This window comes from Dipodomys ordii, unplaced genomic scaffold (genome assembly GCF_000151885.1).
Source record: "Dipodomys ordii isolate 6190 unplaced genomic scaffold, Dord_2.0 Scaffold33, whole genome shotgun sequence".
Classification (NCBI taxonomy): Eukaryota; Metazoa; Chordata; class Mammalia; order Rodentia; family Heteromyidae; genus Dipodomys; species Dipodomys ordii.
The window spans coordinates 8,167,288-8,187,595 of record NW_012267249.1 but is presented as its reverse complement, the minus strand read 5'-3'; the positions used below and the strand labels follow the sequence as shown (position 1 = coordinate 8,187,595).

Below are 20,308 nucleotides of genomic sequence, written 5' to 3'. Positions count from 1 at the left end.
GTGAACGGGGAGGGCAGTGATCGCGATGTGAAAACTTGGCGCCCTTGCTCAGCGACCTCAGAAAGGTGAGACATTCCTCTGTCCTTCCGAGATCGTGGCCCCGACACCATCCCCGGAGAGACCCCGGGAGCGCGCCGCCTGCTCGCGGTCCGCTGCGGCTCGATCCCCGGGACGGAGATGGATCCCTCGCCCCGAGACTGCCTGTGCTCCCGACGGTTTACTATCTGGGCGTCTCAATCTCTAGACTCTTGCCCTCGGCGAATGTTTGTCTCGATCCTAAGGAAACTCTGGAGTTGGGTGGTCCACCCTTGTGGGTCTGGGAGTGCCTCGCTCAATTCCCCCCTCTGTTTTACCTCCGCCCAAGGCGCGCTGAGAGCGCCCCCCCCATCCCCACTCCTCCAGCCGCGGGGCTTCGGGGCGTTAGGTACCAGACTGCAGGACTCTCTCGGAGACCTTCCTCGGTGAGCCCTGACCTGAGCCCCCGGGCTAGTGTTTTCTTTATCTCGGGATCTCTTGCACTAGTTGGCTGGCCCTGGGAGCTTTTTTGTTTGTTTGTTTTAATATCAGCCTGGTTCCAGCCCATCCTATTAGGCCTCTCTCCACTAGCTTACTTCCAGGACCCGAAACTGATCACTCTAGCTGCCACTGAGCCTGTTTCAATTTCTGGAGCGTGGAAGAGGAGGTCCAGTGCTGGACCAGGGCGCGGATGGGGCGGCCATTGCCCCCACAGCGCCGCGCAGTGGCCAAAGCTCCAGCGTTGAGCCTGAGTTCCTGCTGCGCTCCACTGTCAAAAGGCTGATGTGACTGTCCTTAGCTAACTTTCTCTTTAGAGCCTCAGTTTCCTGGTCTGTATAGCCGCGAAGAGCAGCGTGAGCTTTGAAGACTTATTCAGCATTTGGTTTTCCAGTCTTAGCTTCAGTACTTACCAGCTGCCCATTGGGTAAGTTTTCTTCCTCTATCAAAATGAGATTTAGAACACCTATTTCATGATTAATATGTAACAGTAGCTATATTCCAGTGTGCTTAAGGAGAGTATTGAGAAGAAGAGAGAACTTTACAGATTCTTAGGGATCTTTTTCCTGGGAGAAAAGGTGTTTAGTGAGTGATATAGTCTCTCACCTGAATCTCAAGTCCTGGTACCACATCTGGTCACTGTGCTGAACTCATCAGTTCTCTGTAGATGGGGTGGGGGTGTACAGCCTAAATCTTAGCAGAGTGGATGTGAGACTGGATGAGTTATTTTATCCGACTGCAGTCATCAGAAGAGACTAGATAAATCCAGCTCTTCAGCCTACAGCTAGGGCTACAGAGGCTCAGAGAGGGGGAAAGGACACACCCAGTCTCCTGCAAGGAGATAGAACAGGACTGGGTTCTAACACTTGTAACACTTGTAAAATCCTCACAATAGAGATTTTCATCCTCCCAAACTCAGAGTAGAAGAGGATAGGAGGCAGGTCTGGTCCATATTTGGGACCCACTGGGTCTGCAAAAATGATATGTTCTTGATAGGTTCTTGGGGGAAAGTTGAAGTGGCCCAGTCCTCAAACCAGCGACCTTAAATTAGACAGCCATTAGCTTAGAACTGCAGTGTTGGCAGGGTCCTCTGGAAACAAAAAAGTCTTGGTGAGAAGTTTCTGTCCTAAGTACAGATAAACTAACATACCTTGGGTTGCTAGATTTAGCAGATATGTTTTATCTGGCAGCTGTACACATACCTCAGGCTTGCTTTCTACTACACGGAGATCTCTTTCTCATTCCCAGGACCTCACTCATAGCTATCCCACACCATTGACCACACACTGACTCCAACCTGGCTCAGCTCTGCTTGTGTCCAAATAAGTGGGGAGAAAAGCAGCACTGGTCTGGTCCTATCCATCTCACCTTCTGAATACCTTCATTTGGAAAACGGCAAACAGGAATGGGTAGCTTCCTGCCTTGCCAGTGATGTTCTGACTTCTCAGGCTCCAATCTTCTGCCTAGCTTCAGGGTAGAACTGACAGACATTTCCCACATTTCCCGGTTCTAATGTTCCAGAGAAGACACTATTATCAAAGTGCAGCTGGCAGCCCCTGCCTCTGCCTGGCTCTGCTATACCCTCTCTGCTGACACCCACACTGCGGAAAAGAAGCACAGTAAGCCTGTCTTGATGGAGGATTTATTACATGAGCTTTTAACAAATTTCCATCCAAAAATTCCTGAGAACATATTGTGGAGCTCAGTGGACTCAGAGAAGCTATTAGTCTGTTCTGCTTTATCCTCAGTTGGGTTTATACTCCACATGCCAGCCTCCTTGAAGCCAGATGCCTGCTAGTACCTAGGATTATGCCTGTAATCCTAGCTATTCAGGAGGCCAAAATCTGAGGATTATGTTTAAAAGGCAGCTCGGGCAGGAAAGTCCACAAGATTCTTAACTCCAATTACCCACCAGAAAACAAAAAGTGGTGCTGTGGCTCAAAATGGTAGAGCATTAGCCTTGAGCAAAAAAGCTCAGGGACAGAGCCCAGACCGTGAGTTCAAACCCCGTGCCCGACAATAACGAAAATCTACTGTATAAGAACCTCCAAGTCCGTTTTGCACAGTAGAGTGACATATGATCTTAAGGAATCACCCAGGCTCTTCATATACAAGTTTATAGGAGTGGAAACAGACACGGACTGATTTAGGATGGACCCAGTTCAGATTTCTAGCCCAACTTAGTTCAAGTAGCTATCTTCCTTGACTGAGCTCCCCTCTTGTCTGTGAAGGTTTCTATTCTTTGCTTATCCCATCCATGGCTTTGGTTTAATTCATTTTAAATAGTGTCTAGGGTAGATTCTGTGAAAGATAGGAGGACATCCTCCCCCAGGATTCAAGATTGGTTTTATTTTCGATTCTCAAATAGTTCTTCCTCCTACCCCCTCAATTCAGGGTCAGCCTCTTCAATTCTCCAATGGCCCCAGCCTTTCTGGGTCAGCCTTTTCTATGTTGTCCAGCTATACTTACTGTCCCACCGCAGTTTGTTGTTGCCTAGGCAAAGATCTAGAGGTGATTCTGGAAGCCTGGGCTCCAGACCCTTGCTTACAGTAGGTTCCATGGGTGCTAAGCCAGTCTTGGTTGTCCCCAGCATCTTCTCCATCTGCTTTGCTGCCAGCCAGCTGGCACAAGCAGCCCAGAAAGTTGGGAGGAAGCATTTGGGGAGAGATGCAGTGCCTGGCCATGGGGTAACCATTCTAAAGTGTTTTCACAGCCCAGGTGAAGTTGTGTTTATTGGTGTTTATTGGGCAGGGTGTTGTTTTCAGAGGCATCCAGGCTGTCTCTTCCTCTCCTTCTTCTTGTGGTCTCTCTGGACAGGCCATTTTCTGAGGATGGGGAAAGAAGAGCCCCCAGGCGATTGTATGGATATAATTAAATTAATATTAAAACTGGAGGAGAGCAGAAATACTGGAAGAGGCATTTGTCCCAGGACACTGGTAGAAAAGTAGCCTGAGGCCTTCTGGAGTTTGGAGGTGGAAAGAGAGGGCTGTTTCTGCATGAAACAGGGCTGCTGAGGAATGCCTAGGCTGGACCAGGGTTCCATGCCCATACATCTCTCGAATTTGACTCGTCAGACTGTCGAGCCTTAAGGCAAGCTGTGAGACCAGCGTTAGTCCTTTCCCTAGAGGGCTGCAATTCTGGAGCATAACCCTAGTTTGGCCTCAGCGACCCCCCCCCCCCAACTCATGTCCTTTCTCAGCCTCAGATCTAAACCTGTGGTGGAGTGTTTGGATTCCTTGGGTTAGAGTGAGGGCAAGAGACCCCCACATCGTGTGACTGCAGAGGGAGGCCTCAGGTGGCGTGGTTACACGCCCTTCCTGGTCCTGTCCGCAGAGCTCCGGTGTGGATGGATCTCGGTCCCTGAAGCCCGTCTGCTCCCCAGTGCCGGGGGCCAGGCGCCTCTGCGTGTGGCGCACATTGCCACATAGCAAAGCTCACGAATTTCCACCGTCCTGGGGAGAGAGTGCTTGGTCACCCCTCGGCCACGCAAGCTACCGCGCGGAGATTGCCCATTGCGGTTCGCGGGAAGAGGGTTGCGGGCTCCCTCCCACCCTGGCAGCGGTGGCCGGCTCCGCAGATCCTCCCAAGTTCGCCCGCCATGCCGGCAGGGGTGGACACTCGCGGGTGTGCTGGAGAGAGCTCCAGGACTTGAAGGACATGCTGGTGGGTTCTTTCCCTGGATCAGATGGCCCGTGTATCTGTCCACGTGTTGTGTCTGTCCGCTCTGAGTGTCTGTGTGGTGGGATAAGGCCAGACGACAGCGCCCGATCCGCATCCTCCCCCCAACCAACCTTGGGTGCAGTGCAGTGCTCAGGACCCGGGTAACGAGAACCATCCAGGCCTCCAGCTTTCTTCCAGGGCCTGATTCAAGGAGACCTGATCCCGGGACTGCAAATGCTCTGGGGCAGCAGCTAGACCCCAGCAGGAAAAGATGGTTTGTGAGGGTGGGGTGCTGCTGATCGTTTACTGTGACTGGGAGGAGGAGGGGTGTGTGAAGGCCGAGGCCTTCTTCCTACCGTTTATACCCGGCCGGTGGTAGAGCAGTGAGCCATAAGCAAAGGGGACGCTCTGTGTCCTGAGTTGGGATAACGCCGGAAGGAGGTCGCCTAGAAGTAGGAATCGAGTAGCACATCTGCGCACACCCGGGTTACACTTCACCTTTTCGAATCCATATGTGACTTTGTGAGTCCAGTCACATACGCATGTAGCAGGGAAATCAGGCTCCGTCCCTGCGTCTACTGAGGTGTTGCAGAGCCACTTAGGCCTCCCTCGCAGCTGCTGAGCGAGGGGACCCGTGGGACACCAGGCCTGGCTGCTCTGATGATGCCTGGGGAACAGCGACCTCTGGAGGATCGTCCTGTCCACATCAAGTCAGGAACTGATTAAGGGCATTTCTCCCTCCTCCCCGCCCCTCCCAGTTCTATCCAGAGACTCATAACCTCTGGGGTCCAGATTTGCTTCCTTTCCCAAGCAATACCCATGTTTCATATCCCTCTCAAATCTTACTGCCTCCTGAAATAAGCCTCCTCCAAAACCCAAACAATACATCCTCCCCTCTTCCTGGTCTGAGCTCCTCACAGCTGAATACCTGGACCTTTCTGCAGCCATACTAGTTCACTGCACAGCTCAGCTGCTTCCTGCCTTCACCCTTCTTTCTCCAAAGAGACCATGAATCCACTCCACTTATCCTTTGGGTAACATGCTAAGTGTTGTTTTTTATTTGTCAGTCATGGGGCTTGAACTCTGGGCCTGGGCGCTGTCCCTCAGCTCTTCAGCTCAAGGTGAGAGCTCTATTACTTGAGCCACAATGCCACTTCCAGTTTTCTGGTGGTTTATTGGAGATAATAGTTTCAAGGACTTCCCTGCCCAGGCTGGCTTTGACTATGATCCTCAAATCTCAGCCTCCTGAGTAGCTAGGATTACAAGTGTGAGCCATCGGCTCACACGGTTTTTGTTTTTCAAGTCTGTGTCTTCTTCCTCTTCTTCCCCTAGCCAGTAAATAGTAATTAACTGACAGAAACCCAAAATTGAACTGTAGAGTTTTCAAAGATCATTTCTCAGATAGGGAAACTGAGACCTGGAGAAAGGACTGACTTGCTGGAGGTCACACAAATAGAACTGGAAACCTAATGCCTGCTTTTCCAGCCCTGAGCCCTCTTTTATCATTTCGATGTGAGAGGTTTGGGTGGGGAATTTGGGTTCCAAGAGTGAAAATGCCAAAGAAAACTCAGGGGAAGGCTTACTGCTCCAAAAGTAGGTGAAAGGGGGTAAGAAAGGGGGGGGCAGTTTTGCTGGGAGGTCAGACTTTTCTTTCCTCCAGCCCAGCTCAAGCTTCTCTGAAGAGTTCCAAATTTCTGAGGTTGACTGAATGTCTTATGTAAGCAAGTGGGCAGGGCAGGAGTCTGGGAACAGCCTGACTCAGGCAAATATCACCCTCTCCCATCAAACACCACCCACCTTGCCAAGGGAGCGAGGGGCTTAGAGCTTTCCTGCTAATACACATTCTGCCCAAATCCACTGGAGGAAGCTCTGGGTGCAGGTAATTTGCCTGAGGCCTCAGGGATAGCTGCCCAACAGCCTGAAGCAGGACTGGGTACTGTGTGCTTGTCTGCACAGGATAGCTGTGAATTCATGCTGTGATGAATGAGGAGCCAAACTCTATAGCTGGAAACAAGGCCCTCAGCAGCCTGGGCACCTTTGCATTGGCTCGTGTAGCAATGGATACCATTTAGGGCTAATGTATCTGGGGAGCGAGATGTATGTTCTAGCAGTCTCCTGAGGTTCTGGACAGGACTCTGCCGTGGAGCAACAAGCTTAACATTTCTGTGAATGGTAACCGTTTCCATCTGGATCTATAGATAGTATACTCATTGAAAGCTCTGGTTCTAAAATCAGATTGTCGTGGACAGGGGCTGTACTTGTCAGATGAGAAAACTGAGGCCCTGGAAGATGCAAAGAACACGCTTGAGATCACATGGAGGCAGGGATGGGGAGCAGAGCCCAGGCCTCTTGACTCAGGCCATACAGCTCTCCTTCAGATGCAGAGCAAGCCAGTGGGAGGTGCATAGCAAAACAGAGCAGGCATTCCCAAACAAGTCAAGGCTGGAGAGGGAAGCAAGGGACCTCACTGACACACTGTAACTCATGGTTGGCTCAGGAATCCCTGAGGTGATGGGCTAGAAATTTCCTATGTCCCTCTTGGGAAGTTTTCCTTGCATGGAGCTTCATCACAGTTTCCTGGCTGCCCTTTGCCTTGGTCTCTCGGCCCCTAGGTTAGTCATGTGGTGATTTGGAGCTGGTGGCTATAAGTACCCTTTACTCTCTAGGTATATGATCCCAAGCCTTTCTTTCATGTACATCTTGCCTGCCATCCCTTCTTACATTAACCAGGATTAGATTCTGTTACAAGTGACAGATTCCTTCTCTCCTCATCAATGGCATAAACAAGATTGGTTGTGACTCTTTTTAAAATTTTTGTGTGTGTGTGTGTGTGAAATTCAATCCAACTAGCAGAAATCCACACAACCTTGCTTGGCAAAAGGGAGCTTTCTTTCCTGTCTCGAGAAAGTTCAAGGGTTTCTGTTTCAGGCAGAGCTGGATCCAGGGACTCAGACCCGTTATTAAGACTCCATCTTCTCTGTAGGCAGTTTCTCTCTGTGTGTGGGCCTCAGTGTCAAACAGCATTCTCTACATGTCAGGAAAGATGGCTCTAGCAGCTAAGCCTGCATGTTTGTCTTCCCAGGGTCCCAGGCTACATATAGCTCAACTTGCCAACATCTATGCATCATAATGGAGGAGTAGCTGGCTGGGCCTTGGTGTGACAGTGCTGTTTGACAAAGCTGAGTTGGCTTGTCTGCTCTTGGAGTTAAGTGGGAAGGAGACAGAGATTCAACAGACCCATCAGCCACCACAGAGGGCAAGAAGGGAGGCAGGATTTTGTTCAGCAGGGATTTGTGTTACTCTAAACCTGTAAGTGCGGTCAGCTTATCACACCAAAAACAGTTGACTTTTGTCTTGCAAGTAATGGAGACCAATGAAAAATTTTGACTGGGTTCAATCTAGCAGATGATTTAATTTAACCATTTTAAAGGGAGAAACTGAAAACTATGGTGGCAAAGGCCTGTAATCCCAGAACTCAGGAGGCTAAGACAGAAGGACTTTGAGTTGAAGGCCAACCTGGGTTACATAGTAAAACCCTGCCACACAAGACAAACAAACAGCACGTCTGAAATACCATACTGAAAACACTTGGTACAATTTATACATGTAAAAAAATGACAGGAAAGTTCTCTGTTGGAGCAGTACATACCTGGCAAAGAGGGTAAGGATGAATATGGTTGACAGTTTATTTGCTTGTATAAAAAAGAACAATGAAACCTGCTGAAATTGCTTGAAGAAGCAGGAAAGTGTTAGGGGGAGTGAGTTTGATCAGGATACATTGTATGCATGTGTGGAAATGTCACAGTGAAACCCTACTTGTGTAATTAGTATTTGCTAATACATTTTTTTAATGCATCTTAAACCACAATGAAAAGGGGTGGGAACTGAGATGGAACAAGAGAGAAACGGGGGAAGGGAAGGTTGTTTTTGGCTTTGTTTTTAGTGCCTGTGTTGGGGCTTGAACTCAGGGCCTGGACACTGTCCTTGAGCTTTTTTTGATCAAGGCTAGCACTCTACTACTTGAGCCACAACTTAATTTCTAGCATTTTGTATTAATTTTGGTTAACTGGAGATAAGAGTCTCATGGACTTTACTGCCCTGGCTGGCTTTGAGCTTTAGATCTCAATCTCTTGAGTTGCCCACATTACAGTTGTGAACCACTGGTACTCAGGTTGTGAAACCCAGTTTTTGTTAGGACCAGGGCTTGTGAACATTGGCTCAAGTTCCGGGCACAGCTGGTTGCAGGGACTCAAACACTGTTGTGGAGGCTCTACCTTTCTCTTATACTTTGTGAGTTGAATTTCACAAAGAATAGAGCCACAGAGAGAAAGATGCTAGGTACCTAAAATCACTGAATGGCTCACAGGCTCTATGTGAAAAAGACATAAATACTAGTCTTGTCTCTACCACTGATGTGGAATTTAATGGCTCAGCTGAAGGTTCTAGTTGTGAAATTAGAAACCTGGTCCTGGAGAACATATCCAGGGAGACATGTTCCCTTCCCCCCAGGGAGAGGAAACCACCTATTCTCAGAAACACATTTTTTTTTTTTTTGGTCAGTCATGGTGCTTGAACTTTGGGCCTGGGAGCTGTCCCTCAGCTCTTCAGCTCAAGGCTAGCACTCTACCACTTTAGCCACAACACCACTTCTGGCCTTTTCTGTTTATGTAGTGCTGAGGAATCGAACCCAGGGCCTCATGCATGCGAGGCAAGCGCTCTACCACTGAGCTACCTTCCCAGCCCCAGAAACACATACTTTTATTCTGATGATCTAACCTTGCTGTCTAGGGAGTCCCAGGCAGAGGAAGAAGTATGCCACATCATTCTTCCTTTGATTCTTATGTCCACATACCTAAACCAACTAAGTACTTACTAAGGTAGAATGATGATTAAGGATTAATAGTAGGCTAGTGTTCTTTCACAGTTACAGGCACTGTGTTTACTATTTCATTGGATCCTTACAATTACCCAGTGAAGTAAGTACAATTGTATCCCCATTTTGTAGATGAGAAATGATGAGGTTGAATATGATTATTCTGTTTTCAAAGAGGTCACAATACATATGGATGACCAATAGTGAGACATATTAAGACAACAAGGAAAGCTAGCTTGGCAGCCTGGAGTGGGAACCCTTTATGGTGTTGTCAGGGAAAGAAGCTCATAAAACTCAACATTTGAAGTGAACCAAGAAGGGTTAGGAGTAATGAGTTTATTACCTCAGTGCTGGAGCCACTTATAATTGGAGGACAAGAGGCAAGGAAATGGAGAATCTGAGGCAGATGTTAGAACTGGATTGAAAGGACAGAAGAAAGAAGGCACAGTTGGCAACCCAGAAGGTCAGAGTAGCAAGCCTGGAGGACTGAAAAAAGTTCCCTCCACTAGCCAGAAGCCTAGAGCTAGAAGGTAAGAAGTCATCAGCTTGGACAGATTCACATCCAGGTCACAGACCCACCTTAGGTAAGTGAGACAAGTAGTCAGGTGTCCCAGAGCTGGCGGCCCAAATGCCTGGGGAGGATCCTGGTAGGCCTGACAGGAAAGCCTTAGCAGTGGGGGTTGAGAAATTCTGAACACAGTCACCAAGGGTCTTTTTGAGAAATAAAAAGGACAACTACTAACAGAGCCAATACACAGGGAGCTTGGTGTCCTGCCAAGAGCCTCATGGAAATCTACTGGTAGAGATTGCTCCTGCAGATAGACCTTGCATGGAATATGGACAAGCTCCTTATGCTGTTTGGAATATTAAAAGGTTGAAAACAACATAAACCCCCCATGAGGAACTGGAAAGCAAATAATGGCACATTCAGAGAATGGAATAGTATGCTATATAAAATAGAATAAAGCAGTTCTTTATATATGGCTCTAGAAAAGAGCTCCAAGATATATTGTTGAATGAAAAAAAATCAAGCTATAGAAATGTAAACATGTGCTTACAATTGTGGTTTCTTGAGAAGAAAATGAAGTGTGTTTATAGTGTTATACCTATGCAACAAAATATTTGGAAGGATGAATGAAAAACTAGTAACTGATTATCTATTAGGGCAAATAGGGAACAAGAATGGAAAGGATGCTTTTTTTTTTTTGGGTAGTGGGGCCTAAACTCTGGGCCTGGGTGCTGTCCCTCAGCTCTTCAGCTCAAGGCTAGCACTCTACCACTTGAGCCACAGCACCACTTCTGACTTTTTCTGCTTATGTGGTGCTGAGGAATTGAACCCAGGGCCTCATGCATGCAAGGCAAGCACTCTACCACTGAGCCACCTTCCCAGCCCGGAAAGGAGACTTTTTATACTTCTTTTTTTTCTGATACTGGGTCTTAAACTTAAGACCTAGCCCTGCTTTCTCCATCGTGGCTGCCACTCCATCAATTGAGTCATGCCTCCAGCCCAACTTTTTACTGGTTAATTGGAGATGGAATCTTGATGAAAGTAGCTAGGATTGCAAGCATGAGCCACTGGTGCTCTACTCTTATTCATAATTTTTTTTGGGGGGTCCGGTCGTGGGACCTGAACTCTGGGCCAGGGCGCTGTCCCTCAGCTCTTCAGCTCAAGGCTAGCACTCTACCACTTGAGCCACAGCGCCACTTCTGGCTTTTTTCTTTTTGCTTATGTGGTGCTGAGGAATCGAACCCAGGGCCTCGAGCATGCAAGGCAAGTGCTCTACCGCTGAGCCAACTCCCAGCCCTCTTATTCATAATTTTAAAGCTCAATTAATGTACTTAACAGCAAAATATACTAACAATAAAATATACTCTATTTAACTCTACATGTGTATAAATCAATAAAAGATACCTTAAAAGAAACAACTGATTATGTAACTGTAACCCCTCTCTACATCACTTTTATAAAGCAATAAAAATTAAATTAAAAAAGAAACAACCAAATCACTCCAATAAATGTGACTTAATGTGCACAAATTAGAAAATAAAAACCCTTGCTATGTACTACACATTTCCTATGGGCTCCAGTGTGGAATAATACAGTGGGTGGCTATAAGCACTAAAGGCAGGAGCTGTGAGAAACTGACCTAGTGGGTGTTTGTGAGTGTCCCCCACTGGCACAGTAGGCAAGTCTGTAGCTAGGACCCTAGATCTTCAGCCTTTCCCTCCTATTCTGTTCTCATCCTTCTGGCTTTGGCTCTTCCCTCTAGATTTCACTTATTTGCTTTCATTGTAGCCTTTTTTCCCCCAGTTGGCTAGGCCAGACAGATGAGATGGGGGAAGAAAGGGTTTCATAGGAAACAGCAGCAGGTCCTCTCCCTTCAAACCCCAACCCAGAGCCAAGCTTTTCCAGAAAGCCCACAAGGCCTCAGAAACAGAACAATGCCCAGGGTAAGACTTGTTTGCCCCCAAGCTGAGTCCAAGCCTCTTGTCTATGATTCTCATCAACCTCCTAAACTTCAGGTCCAGCCCTCAGATGAGCAACAGTGTGCTCAGATCTGATGAAGGTTATCCAGTGAGAGGGACAGTGAAGCAAAGACAAGGGCCCTGTTTGGGAAAATCCCCTAATTTGGAGGGTAGGAAAGCTTCATCCGCCCCTTACAAAAGGCTATCTCACCCAGGCTAAGACAATAGAACACATTCTCCCTGTCCTCAGAGGAGGCTCAGGTCAAAGCAGAGGACACAGAAATGGTGTGTGACCTAGTAACTTAACAGCTCCCGTATCTTGTACAGAACTCTGGGCCCAGGTGCTATACCTGAGCTTTTGTGCCCAAGGTTAGCACTCTACCACTTGAGCCACAGCTCCACTTCCAGCCTGTGGTTTTCTGTCTCCACTGGCTCCTTCCAGAGGAAGGATGGCTCTGGAGTCAGACAGACCTGGAATCAAGTCCAGAAATCAGTCACTTGACTTTAATGAGTTCCAAATCCATCATTTGTAAAGGTAATGAGCTAGTATGATTTGTAAAGACAATGATGTAATAGGGAGCTAATGATTATGAGAGTTCCACCTTTGTCCCCCAAAGATAAACTACATTTGATGGTATATTTTTTTTTAAACTTAATTCCCGGATTCAGTTTGTTAGTGCTGTGGTGGGTTGGTTTGCATCTTTGTTTTGGATTTTGGTCAGTTTGTTTGTTTTTGGTCAGTTGTGGGGCTTGAACTCTGGGCCTGAGTGCTGTAACTCAGCTCTTCAGTTCAAGGCTAGCGCTCTACCACTTGAGCCACAGCTCTACTTCTGGTTTTCAGGTGGTTTATTGGAGATAAGAGTCTCAGATTTTCCTGCCCGGGCTGGCTTTGAACTGTGATCCTCAGATCTCAGCCTCCTAAGTGTTACAAGTGTGAGTCACCTTTGCATCTTTATATGCAGGATTAGACTATATTCTGTGGGCTCACCTTGTTATCAGGTAACATAATTAAGTAGATTGAATTACTATGACTTCCATTTCTTCTGTCTTCTGGGAATATGAAGATATGTATAGAGAATATGTATTTTATATATACATATATATTTATATATAAATACAACATATTTGTATATAAACATATATATATATAAATATCTATATGTAAATATATTCTACATATAGGATAAGTGTGGAGAGAGAGAGAAAGAATATAGATATGGATATTTTATATATATTCTCTCCCTCACAGCCTAAGTGCCTTATGGTGGGAACTGGAGAAATTGCCCTACTGATGTTTTGTTTCTTCTGTGCTCTCATTGATAGAGATGATTCAGTCAAACCAAAATAAGGGTGGCTGTCAGCTATGTGAGCCCTCCTAAGGTTTCAGCATAAGGCAGGCTATTCTAAAGTTTGCAGCCTCCATGATTACGAAGATTTTGGTCAATGGTTGATTTTTTTTTCTGTGGCTTTGTATGTCTATGTTTCTCCATTTAGCTGATGTTTCTACATTTGGCTGGATATTGCAATACCCTTTTTAAAAAATTTTCTTAAGGCTAGCACACTCCCAGTTGAGCTACAGCTCCACTTCTACTTCAGGCTTTTCAGTGGTTAATTTGCGCTAAAAGTATTATGGACTTTCCTGCCCAGGCTGGCTTTGAACCACAATTCTCAGATCTCAGCTTTCTGAGTAGCTAGATTACAGGTATGAGCCACTGGTGCAATAACCTTAACTGATTTCCTGGATGGCACTCTTTATCACTTGAGCAACTAACACCATTTATATTGCACACTGTGGCTATGAAATTTCCTCTGAATACAAGTTTGGCTATGTCCTATAAAATATACTGTCCTCGCTTCATTAATTGTATCAATTTTCTTCTAAGGGCCATTTAGATAAACATTTTTAATTTTCAATTGCTTCATTTGTAGTCAAAATATATGCTTATACACATATAAAATTATGAAAAAATCAAATCCTGCTTTCATTATAACCATAATTCTGAATGTTTATAAAACCATATTTGGGGTCACTTAGATGACTTCCTTATAACAGAAATCTAATGGTTAAAATTTGTATTTGTTTTCTTTTTTTTCTTTTTTTTTACTGGTCATTTGTGGGGCTTGAACTCTGGGATTGGGCGATGTCCCTGCGCTCTTCAGCTCAAGGCGAATGCTCTACCATTTCCGGTTTTCTAGTGATTTATTGGAGAGAAGAGTCTCACAGACTTTCCTGCCTGGTGTGGCTTTGAACCGAGATCCTCAGATCTCAGCCTCCTGAGTAGCTAGGATTACAGGCGTGAGCCACTGGCGCCCAGCTGTATTTGTTGTCTTATTATCTAGTAGCACTATTTCAATCTTCAGATGAGGCAAAAATAAGGTAGCTTTTATAAGTAAATACTGCAATTAGGTCAGTTGGTGGCATGGTCTGCTACATGAAGGAAGACTTCATTTATTTAAAAATAAAATAAATGGTGGATAAACATATTCATCACATCAGGGTTTGGCATGCCAACCCCAAAAGACCTGCCACAGAAGTGGCAGCACCACTTTCATACATGTGAGCTCCTTCAGCCAAACATTATCTTCTAGTATATTTAGTTCATACTATGAACCTGATTTTTAATTTTATTGGTGTATTTGAATTTAATTTATATAAATTTTTGTTTAACAGTTACACACAAAATCTAAGTGTAAGGAATTTATACCTGCATATACTAAATAGCATAAAAATTTGAAGTCCATATTGGAAGTCTATTGAATTTTTTTTCCTTTAAAAGTAGATCATGGCTGGGTGCCAGTGGCTCACACCTGTAATCCTAGCTACTCAGGAGGCTGAGATCTGAGGGTCACGATTTGAAGGCAGCCCAGGCAGGAAAGTCTATGAGACTTGTATTTCCAATTAACTATGAAAAAAGCCTGAAATGGAGCTATGGCTCAAGTGGTAGAGCACTAGCCTTGAGCAGAAAAGTTCAGGGACAGTCTCAGGACTGTCTCACACACTCACACACACACACACACACACAGAGTAGACATTGTAAGACACCTCTAATTCTAGCTACTCAGGAGTCTGCAAAGATTTGTGGTTAAACAGACTTGTCAGAAAGTCTGTGAGACTCCATTGCCAAGTAGCCAGCAAAAGGCTGGGCTGAAAGCATGGCTCAAGTAATAAAGTGCCAGCTATGGGCAAGCAAGCCAAGAGAGATCTTGAGTTCAAGCCCTGGTATACACACACAACACACACACACACAGGTGCCCGCTTATGCGCACAGATCATACAACTCTAGGCATGGTGGTTAACAGCTATAATCTTAGCAGCTAGGAAGACTGGGATGCTCATAGTTTGCAGCCAGCCTACGAAAAGGCTCATGAGATACCCCCATCTCAACCAATAAAGCACTGGGCATGGTAACCCTTGCCTATCATCCTACTATGTAGGAAGTATAAATAAGAACACTGTAGTCCAGGTCTGTGTCTATAGGCAAAAAGTGACACCCTAGTTGCAAAAGAATTAAAACAAAAAGGGATAATGACTTGGATCAAATGACAGAGCCCTTGCCTAGGAAGCACAAAGTCCTGACTTCAAATTTCAGAACCAGAAAAAAAAAAAAAAGAAACCTCCTGATTCTTGTTAAAATCTTCTCCCTATCCCTAGGATAGGAATCCCCTAGGATCTCCCAGAAATGTACTTCATATGGGGGCAAACCAACCCAGTCACTACAGTGGAGGGCCCCTCCATGTTGCCTTCCCAGGTCATACCCAGAGCTCTGAAGGAGCTCATGTTGTCACAGTTGTCAATGCCCTTGACCAAAGGTGTCACTTTCCTATGTACTAGTCAGTTTTCCCTGTGCCAGGGTATTATCCTTGGCTTCTTTCTTGAGCTGGATCCAGGAGGCCTGAAACTAGCCCATCACCAAATTGGGCCCAAAGCTGTTGCCTTTGTTCTTAATCCCCCTCATTTAGGGAACAGCCCCCTCTCAAGGCTTCTCTTCTCATCTCTCTTTTTATAAGGAATTCTCAATGGTTTCTCTAACTTCATTCTGCTTACTTAGCATATTACTGATCTCTCTTTTCCAACTTCCCTGGAAGTGATACATACTAATCTGAGTGAGTATCCCCCATAAAAATTTGCAAACACATCTCTGATTCAACTGTTTCATGTCAACCTGAATGTTTAGCTTCTCATGCTAAAATTTTCATCTTAATTTCAGATGTGCAAAGTTTTCAACTCGAGTTCAGGAAGCAGAAGATTCAACACAGCACAGAGATTGGAAGGAATTCTCAGGATAACAATGAAGAGAAACAGAAGGTCCACATCTGTGCAGCAGACATGAAGAGCCATTAGTTTAGCTTGGAGCTGGAGGACAAGAAAGATGCCTCCCAGAAGGCAAACACAGAATAACATAAGCAATGATACATCTGACATCAGGGAAAATTGTATCTACTACTTCTATAAGATATGCAAAGATTTAGCAGTGGATAAAAAGGAAGCTGGGCAGTAAAAAGCAAGGCATTATTCTAGAAAAGAAAAGGAGTTGTAAGTACAGTACATGAGTAACTTAGTAGCGAACAATATTTATTTAGTAGTAATAATGCAGATATTATCATGACCCAAAAAATTGGTGATTTGGGTAGTAATAAGGAGTTGGAGATTTTAGATGTAATTACTCACCTATCATGATAGGAAGTTAATCATTAAGGGTTATAGCTCAGTGGTAGAACACTTGACTAGCCTGTTAAAAGCCCTGGGTTTAATCCTCAGTTAATCATTACTGTTTCAAGAGAGAGGAGTGAAAGCATGGGAATCTATTCCATAAAAAAGAAATGTGAATTGAATGTAGCTACATTTAGGGAAAGATTCAGGGCTCCTAAGCGTGGGACAAGACACCATTGTGAGGTTTTGGTTGCTAATCAACTTACTATTTACATCTTCCAGTGTAATTAAAATAATAATCAGGGGCTTCATGGTAGAGAACTTGATTAGCATGCTCAAAGCCCTTGACTAGATGCCCAGACTGCAAAATTAAATTCATAAATAAAATAATAAAATAAATAAATAAAAATAAAATAATAAAAATAAATTCATAAATAAAATAATAAAAATAAAATAATAAAATAATATATCTTTAGGCGGAGTGCCAAAGGCTTATGCCTGAAATCCTAGCTCCTCAGGTAGCTGAGACCTGAGGATTGTGGTTTAAAGTCAGCCCAGGTAGGAAAGTCTGTGAGATTCTTATCTCCCATTTACCACCAAAAATTTGGAAGTGGAGCTGTGTGTCAAATGGTAGAATGCTAGCCTTAAGCAAAAAAGCTCAGGGACAAACAAGTAGGTTCTGAGTTCAAGCTGCAGGACTAGTGCACCCACACACGCACACAGTGTGTCTTCAGATTAACATTTCTGAAGATTTCATTCATAAATACTCCTCTAAAAAGTTTTGAAATCATTTCTACATAGAAAGGATTTGGTGCTGGGCTCAGTGGCTCAGTGGTAGAGTGCATGCCTTGCATGCCAGAGGCCCTGGGTTTGATTCCTCAGCACCACATAAGCAAAAAGAAAAAAGCCAGAAGTGGCACTGTGGCTCAAGTGGTAGAGTGCTAGCCTTGAGCTGAAGAGCTGAGGGACAGCGCCCAGGCCCAGAGTTCAGGCCCCATGACTGGACCCCCCCCCAAAAAAAAAACCTAAAAAAAAAAAAACAAGAAAGGATTTGGTGCTTTTAAAGACAGTTTTTGTTTTGTTTTGCATCTACCAAAATGTCAGAATTCTTAGGGTACTCTGACATATAAGCTTCTGGACTGTGAACTCTTTGGGGACATAGTTTCTCTTATTTGTATATCTGTGGGCACAGAGCCTAGTATACATCAAGCTCTTGATGTTGTTGAATAAAGATAAAGAAGCATTCAAAAAATAAAAGGTGTTTTGAATTTTCAGTGCAGCAGTGACCCTCCTAGAATTTCCCTACTGGTATTTCTACACCATCTTCTGAATGCTCCAAGATCCTGTGGGTTGACACCTGCATTGTTGTAACAAGGTTGGAACTTGGAGCTCAGGAAATACTTTTCAGCTTCAGGGTAGAGAGAGGATCCTTCCTTTCCCTGGAATTGTTTTGAATTAGGGCCGTGCTTGGCAGCAGGTAATACTATTTGCAGAAGAAAGGATTTTGCATTTCAATCTTTGTAATTGTACTTAGAGAACCATGGGCTGGATTTTCTGTGGCCTGCTGGGCTCAGGGTGGGCCAGTTTCCTCAACTGAGGAGTGGGAAAGTTACCTCCACCTCTTTCATCTTCGCAAGTCATTGCAAAGATTGTACTTAAGAATGGATAAGAAGGGACCAAAATATTGTCCACTTTGTCATTATTCAGTTAAGTCAGTAATTAGTATTGGACACTAGGAATTCATTTGCTCAATTAGTGAACAAATCCTAAATGAAGGAATCTTAAGTGAAGGACAAATTAGATCTGACCCTTGCTCAGAATGGTAAATAGCTATCCCATCTCTTTTATACCACACTGTGTACCTGCCTTCAGAGGGCCTTCTGTATTCTCAGGTTCTCTGCATCTATACATTGTTCACTCTCACCTTCCATCACTGTCCCTAAACTTCAAACACTAGCATCAAGGGGAGAGTCATCTGACAAGTTCAACAAGCAAATCATATTCACCTGGGCTTGAGACACATCCATCCCCTCCTCTGCTCTGCTCTGCTCTGCTTTACTCTACCCTGCCCTGCCCTGCTCTACTCTGTCCTGTCTAACCCAGGCTCAACCAGACTGGAAAGTCTGAGGCAGGAAGATTGAAAAAGCCTGATGCTTGATGTGTGGGTCAGCACCACAGAGCAAGATAGGGGCAAAGCCAGCTCTCTCACATTTCAACTTGATTCTAAGCCTGTTCTTAGTGCTAGGAAAGTGATCAATCAGTCATTGCTGTCCCATCTCACAATCCAGTAGGGTTGGTAAAATAGGAGACAGAGCCAAACGTTCAGTGTTGAGCTCCCAAAGTTTCCCAGGGGAAACTGGCCTGTGACTTAATCTTACTCTTTACAGTAGAGAGCTTTATTTGTTCATTTACTGTTACAGTGCTGGGGGACTGAACTCAGGGTCTTGAGCATATTAGGCAAGCTATCACTTGAGTCTTGTCCTCCAGCCCTTTTATTCTTATTGCATTCCTAACACAGGATCTTGAACTCCCGCTGCCTAGGCTGGGTTTGAATACCCAATCTTCCTGCCTCTATTCTGAGTAACTGCAGTGACTCAAGCAGGCACCACCATTGTTGGCTGGGAACATTAACCTTTTAGACTGAGCCTTCAGCCTGGTTCTGTGTACTCCTTTCCCAACAATATGCAAATTAATCACCTGGGGATTTTATTAAAATGAAGTACAGAATGACTCACTGAATCAGGCGAGGCCTGAAATCCTCCATTTTTAGCAGGCTTCCAGATGTGTGGGCCACACTTGAAGTATGAAATTCTAGAACACTTACCTCATTTCTCTGATCAGTGATGACTGGATTGATGTCTCCATGAGAAAGGGGTTTATTCATTCTGCAATGTGTCCCCAGTGCCTGTTACTTTAAATAAGTACTTGGAGGAGTGTATCAAGATCAAAGCTCCCTCATCCATGGGAGCTGAGCATGAACCCCAATCTTGGCTAGGCAAATCCACTCACACACATAGCACACATATGTAATTTCTACCTGGCTCTAAGAAGCAGATGCCAGTATTTGACTGGACCTCATCTGTGGCTGAATCACTTCCTCATCCCACTTCATAAACCTGTGTCTGAGGACTCACAAGGAGGCTGGGTCCCATGTGGCAAAACTCACCCACCATCCCCTCAGCCCCTTCTCCAACTTACCAACCAGCACACCAAGCCCAGAGAAAGATTTTTTTCTTTTTAATTAAACTAGTCTCTATTAAAAAATAGTAACAACCTGATAAATCCTGTAATTTCCAGGGGATTAGGGCAGACATTGAGGCCCACTAACTCCCCTTTCCAGTCAGAAGCCCTCCGTGTTACTTGTCTCTGAAATCTCCAAGAACTGTCCTCTTAAGGGCCTAGCACCGAGCAGCCAGGTGTGTCTGTGTGGGAGGGGAGCTGTCTCCCTGTAAGAAACCTGGGTGGAGGGAGACAATGTTTATGGAAATGAAGGAAGGAGAGGAAGCAATAAGCCCAGAAGTCTGACCTCAGTTATGTTGGCAAAGTGGACCAAGTAGAGTCCATTCAACAGGCAGCTTGAGATGGGAGCTTCTAAAGACTAGAGATCACCTGGACACCTGGCTGGGGGGAGGGGGGAGTCGCGGGTGGTGATCCAGCCGGAGGGAGGAGGGGACTTGGGACTCAGAGTATTATAGAGGTGCAAGGGGGGGGGCGGGAGAAGGGTGATAAGTGAAGGGAGAAGAAATGAAGGGCTCACCAACTGGAAGGGACAAGGGTCCTGTGGCAAGAGGCGGCGGCGGCAGCGGTGGGGAGGGGGGGGGCCCGACGGGGTAGGGAGAGGAGAGTTCTCCCCAACCGTGAAGGATATAGTAGATTTGTTCAGTTCAGCAGCCAAAGGTGCGGTGCTCAGAGGTGAGCTTCGAGCGGGAGGGGTGGTGGACAAAGGCGGCCGAGTTGGGGGTGCGCTGGGGGAGGGGGAGGGCGGAGGAGGCCCCCCCCCACAGGTGTTGGCTGTCGGTGGGGACGAGGCTCACAGGTAGCGCTCCAGGCCGGGCGCGAAGCCGGGCTGCCTCAGGTAGACCTCCCCAGAGCCGAGCGGCCCGAGCGCGCTGGCGGGTCCGGCCAGGCCCAGGAGGGGCTCGGCG

General features: G+C 45.7%; 1 protein-coding gene and 1 long non-coding RNA gene across 2 annotated transcripts in view; one reads left to right on the top strand and one right to left on the bottom strand.

The window, feature by feature from the left end:
- LOC105986110 lies at positions 1 to 16,532 on the top strand. The gene is made up of 3 exons (XR_001175094.1): positions 1 to 65; positions 831 to 940; positions 15,721 to 16,532. It is a non-coding gene; the product is annotated as an uncharacterized LOC105986110 (long non-coding RNA).
- Positions 16,533 to 20,193: 3,661 nt separating this feature from the next.
- The window catches only part of Foxe3 (forkhead box E3), a 1,033-nt gene continuing 918 nt past the window's right edge, over positions 20,194 to 20,308 (bottom strand). Inside the window, exon 3 of the mRNA XM_013016799.1 lies at positions 20,194 to 20,301. Coding sequence (XP_012872253.1) covers positions 20,194 to 20,301 — 108 coding nt within the window. The remainder of the gene's footprint in view (positions 20,302 to 20,308) is intronic.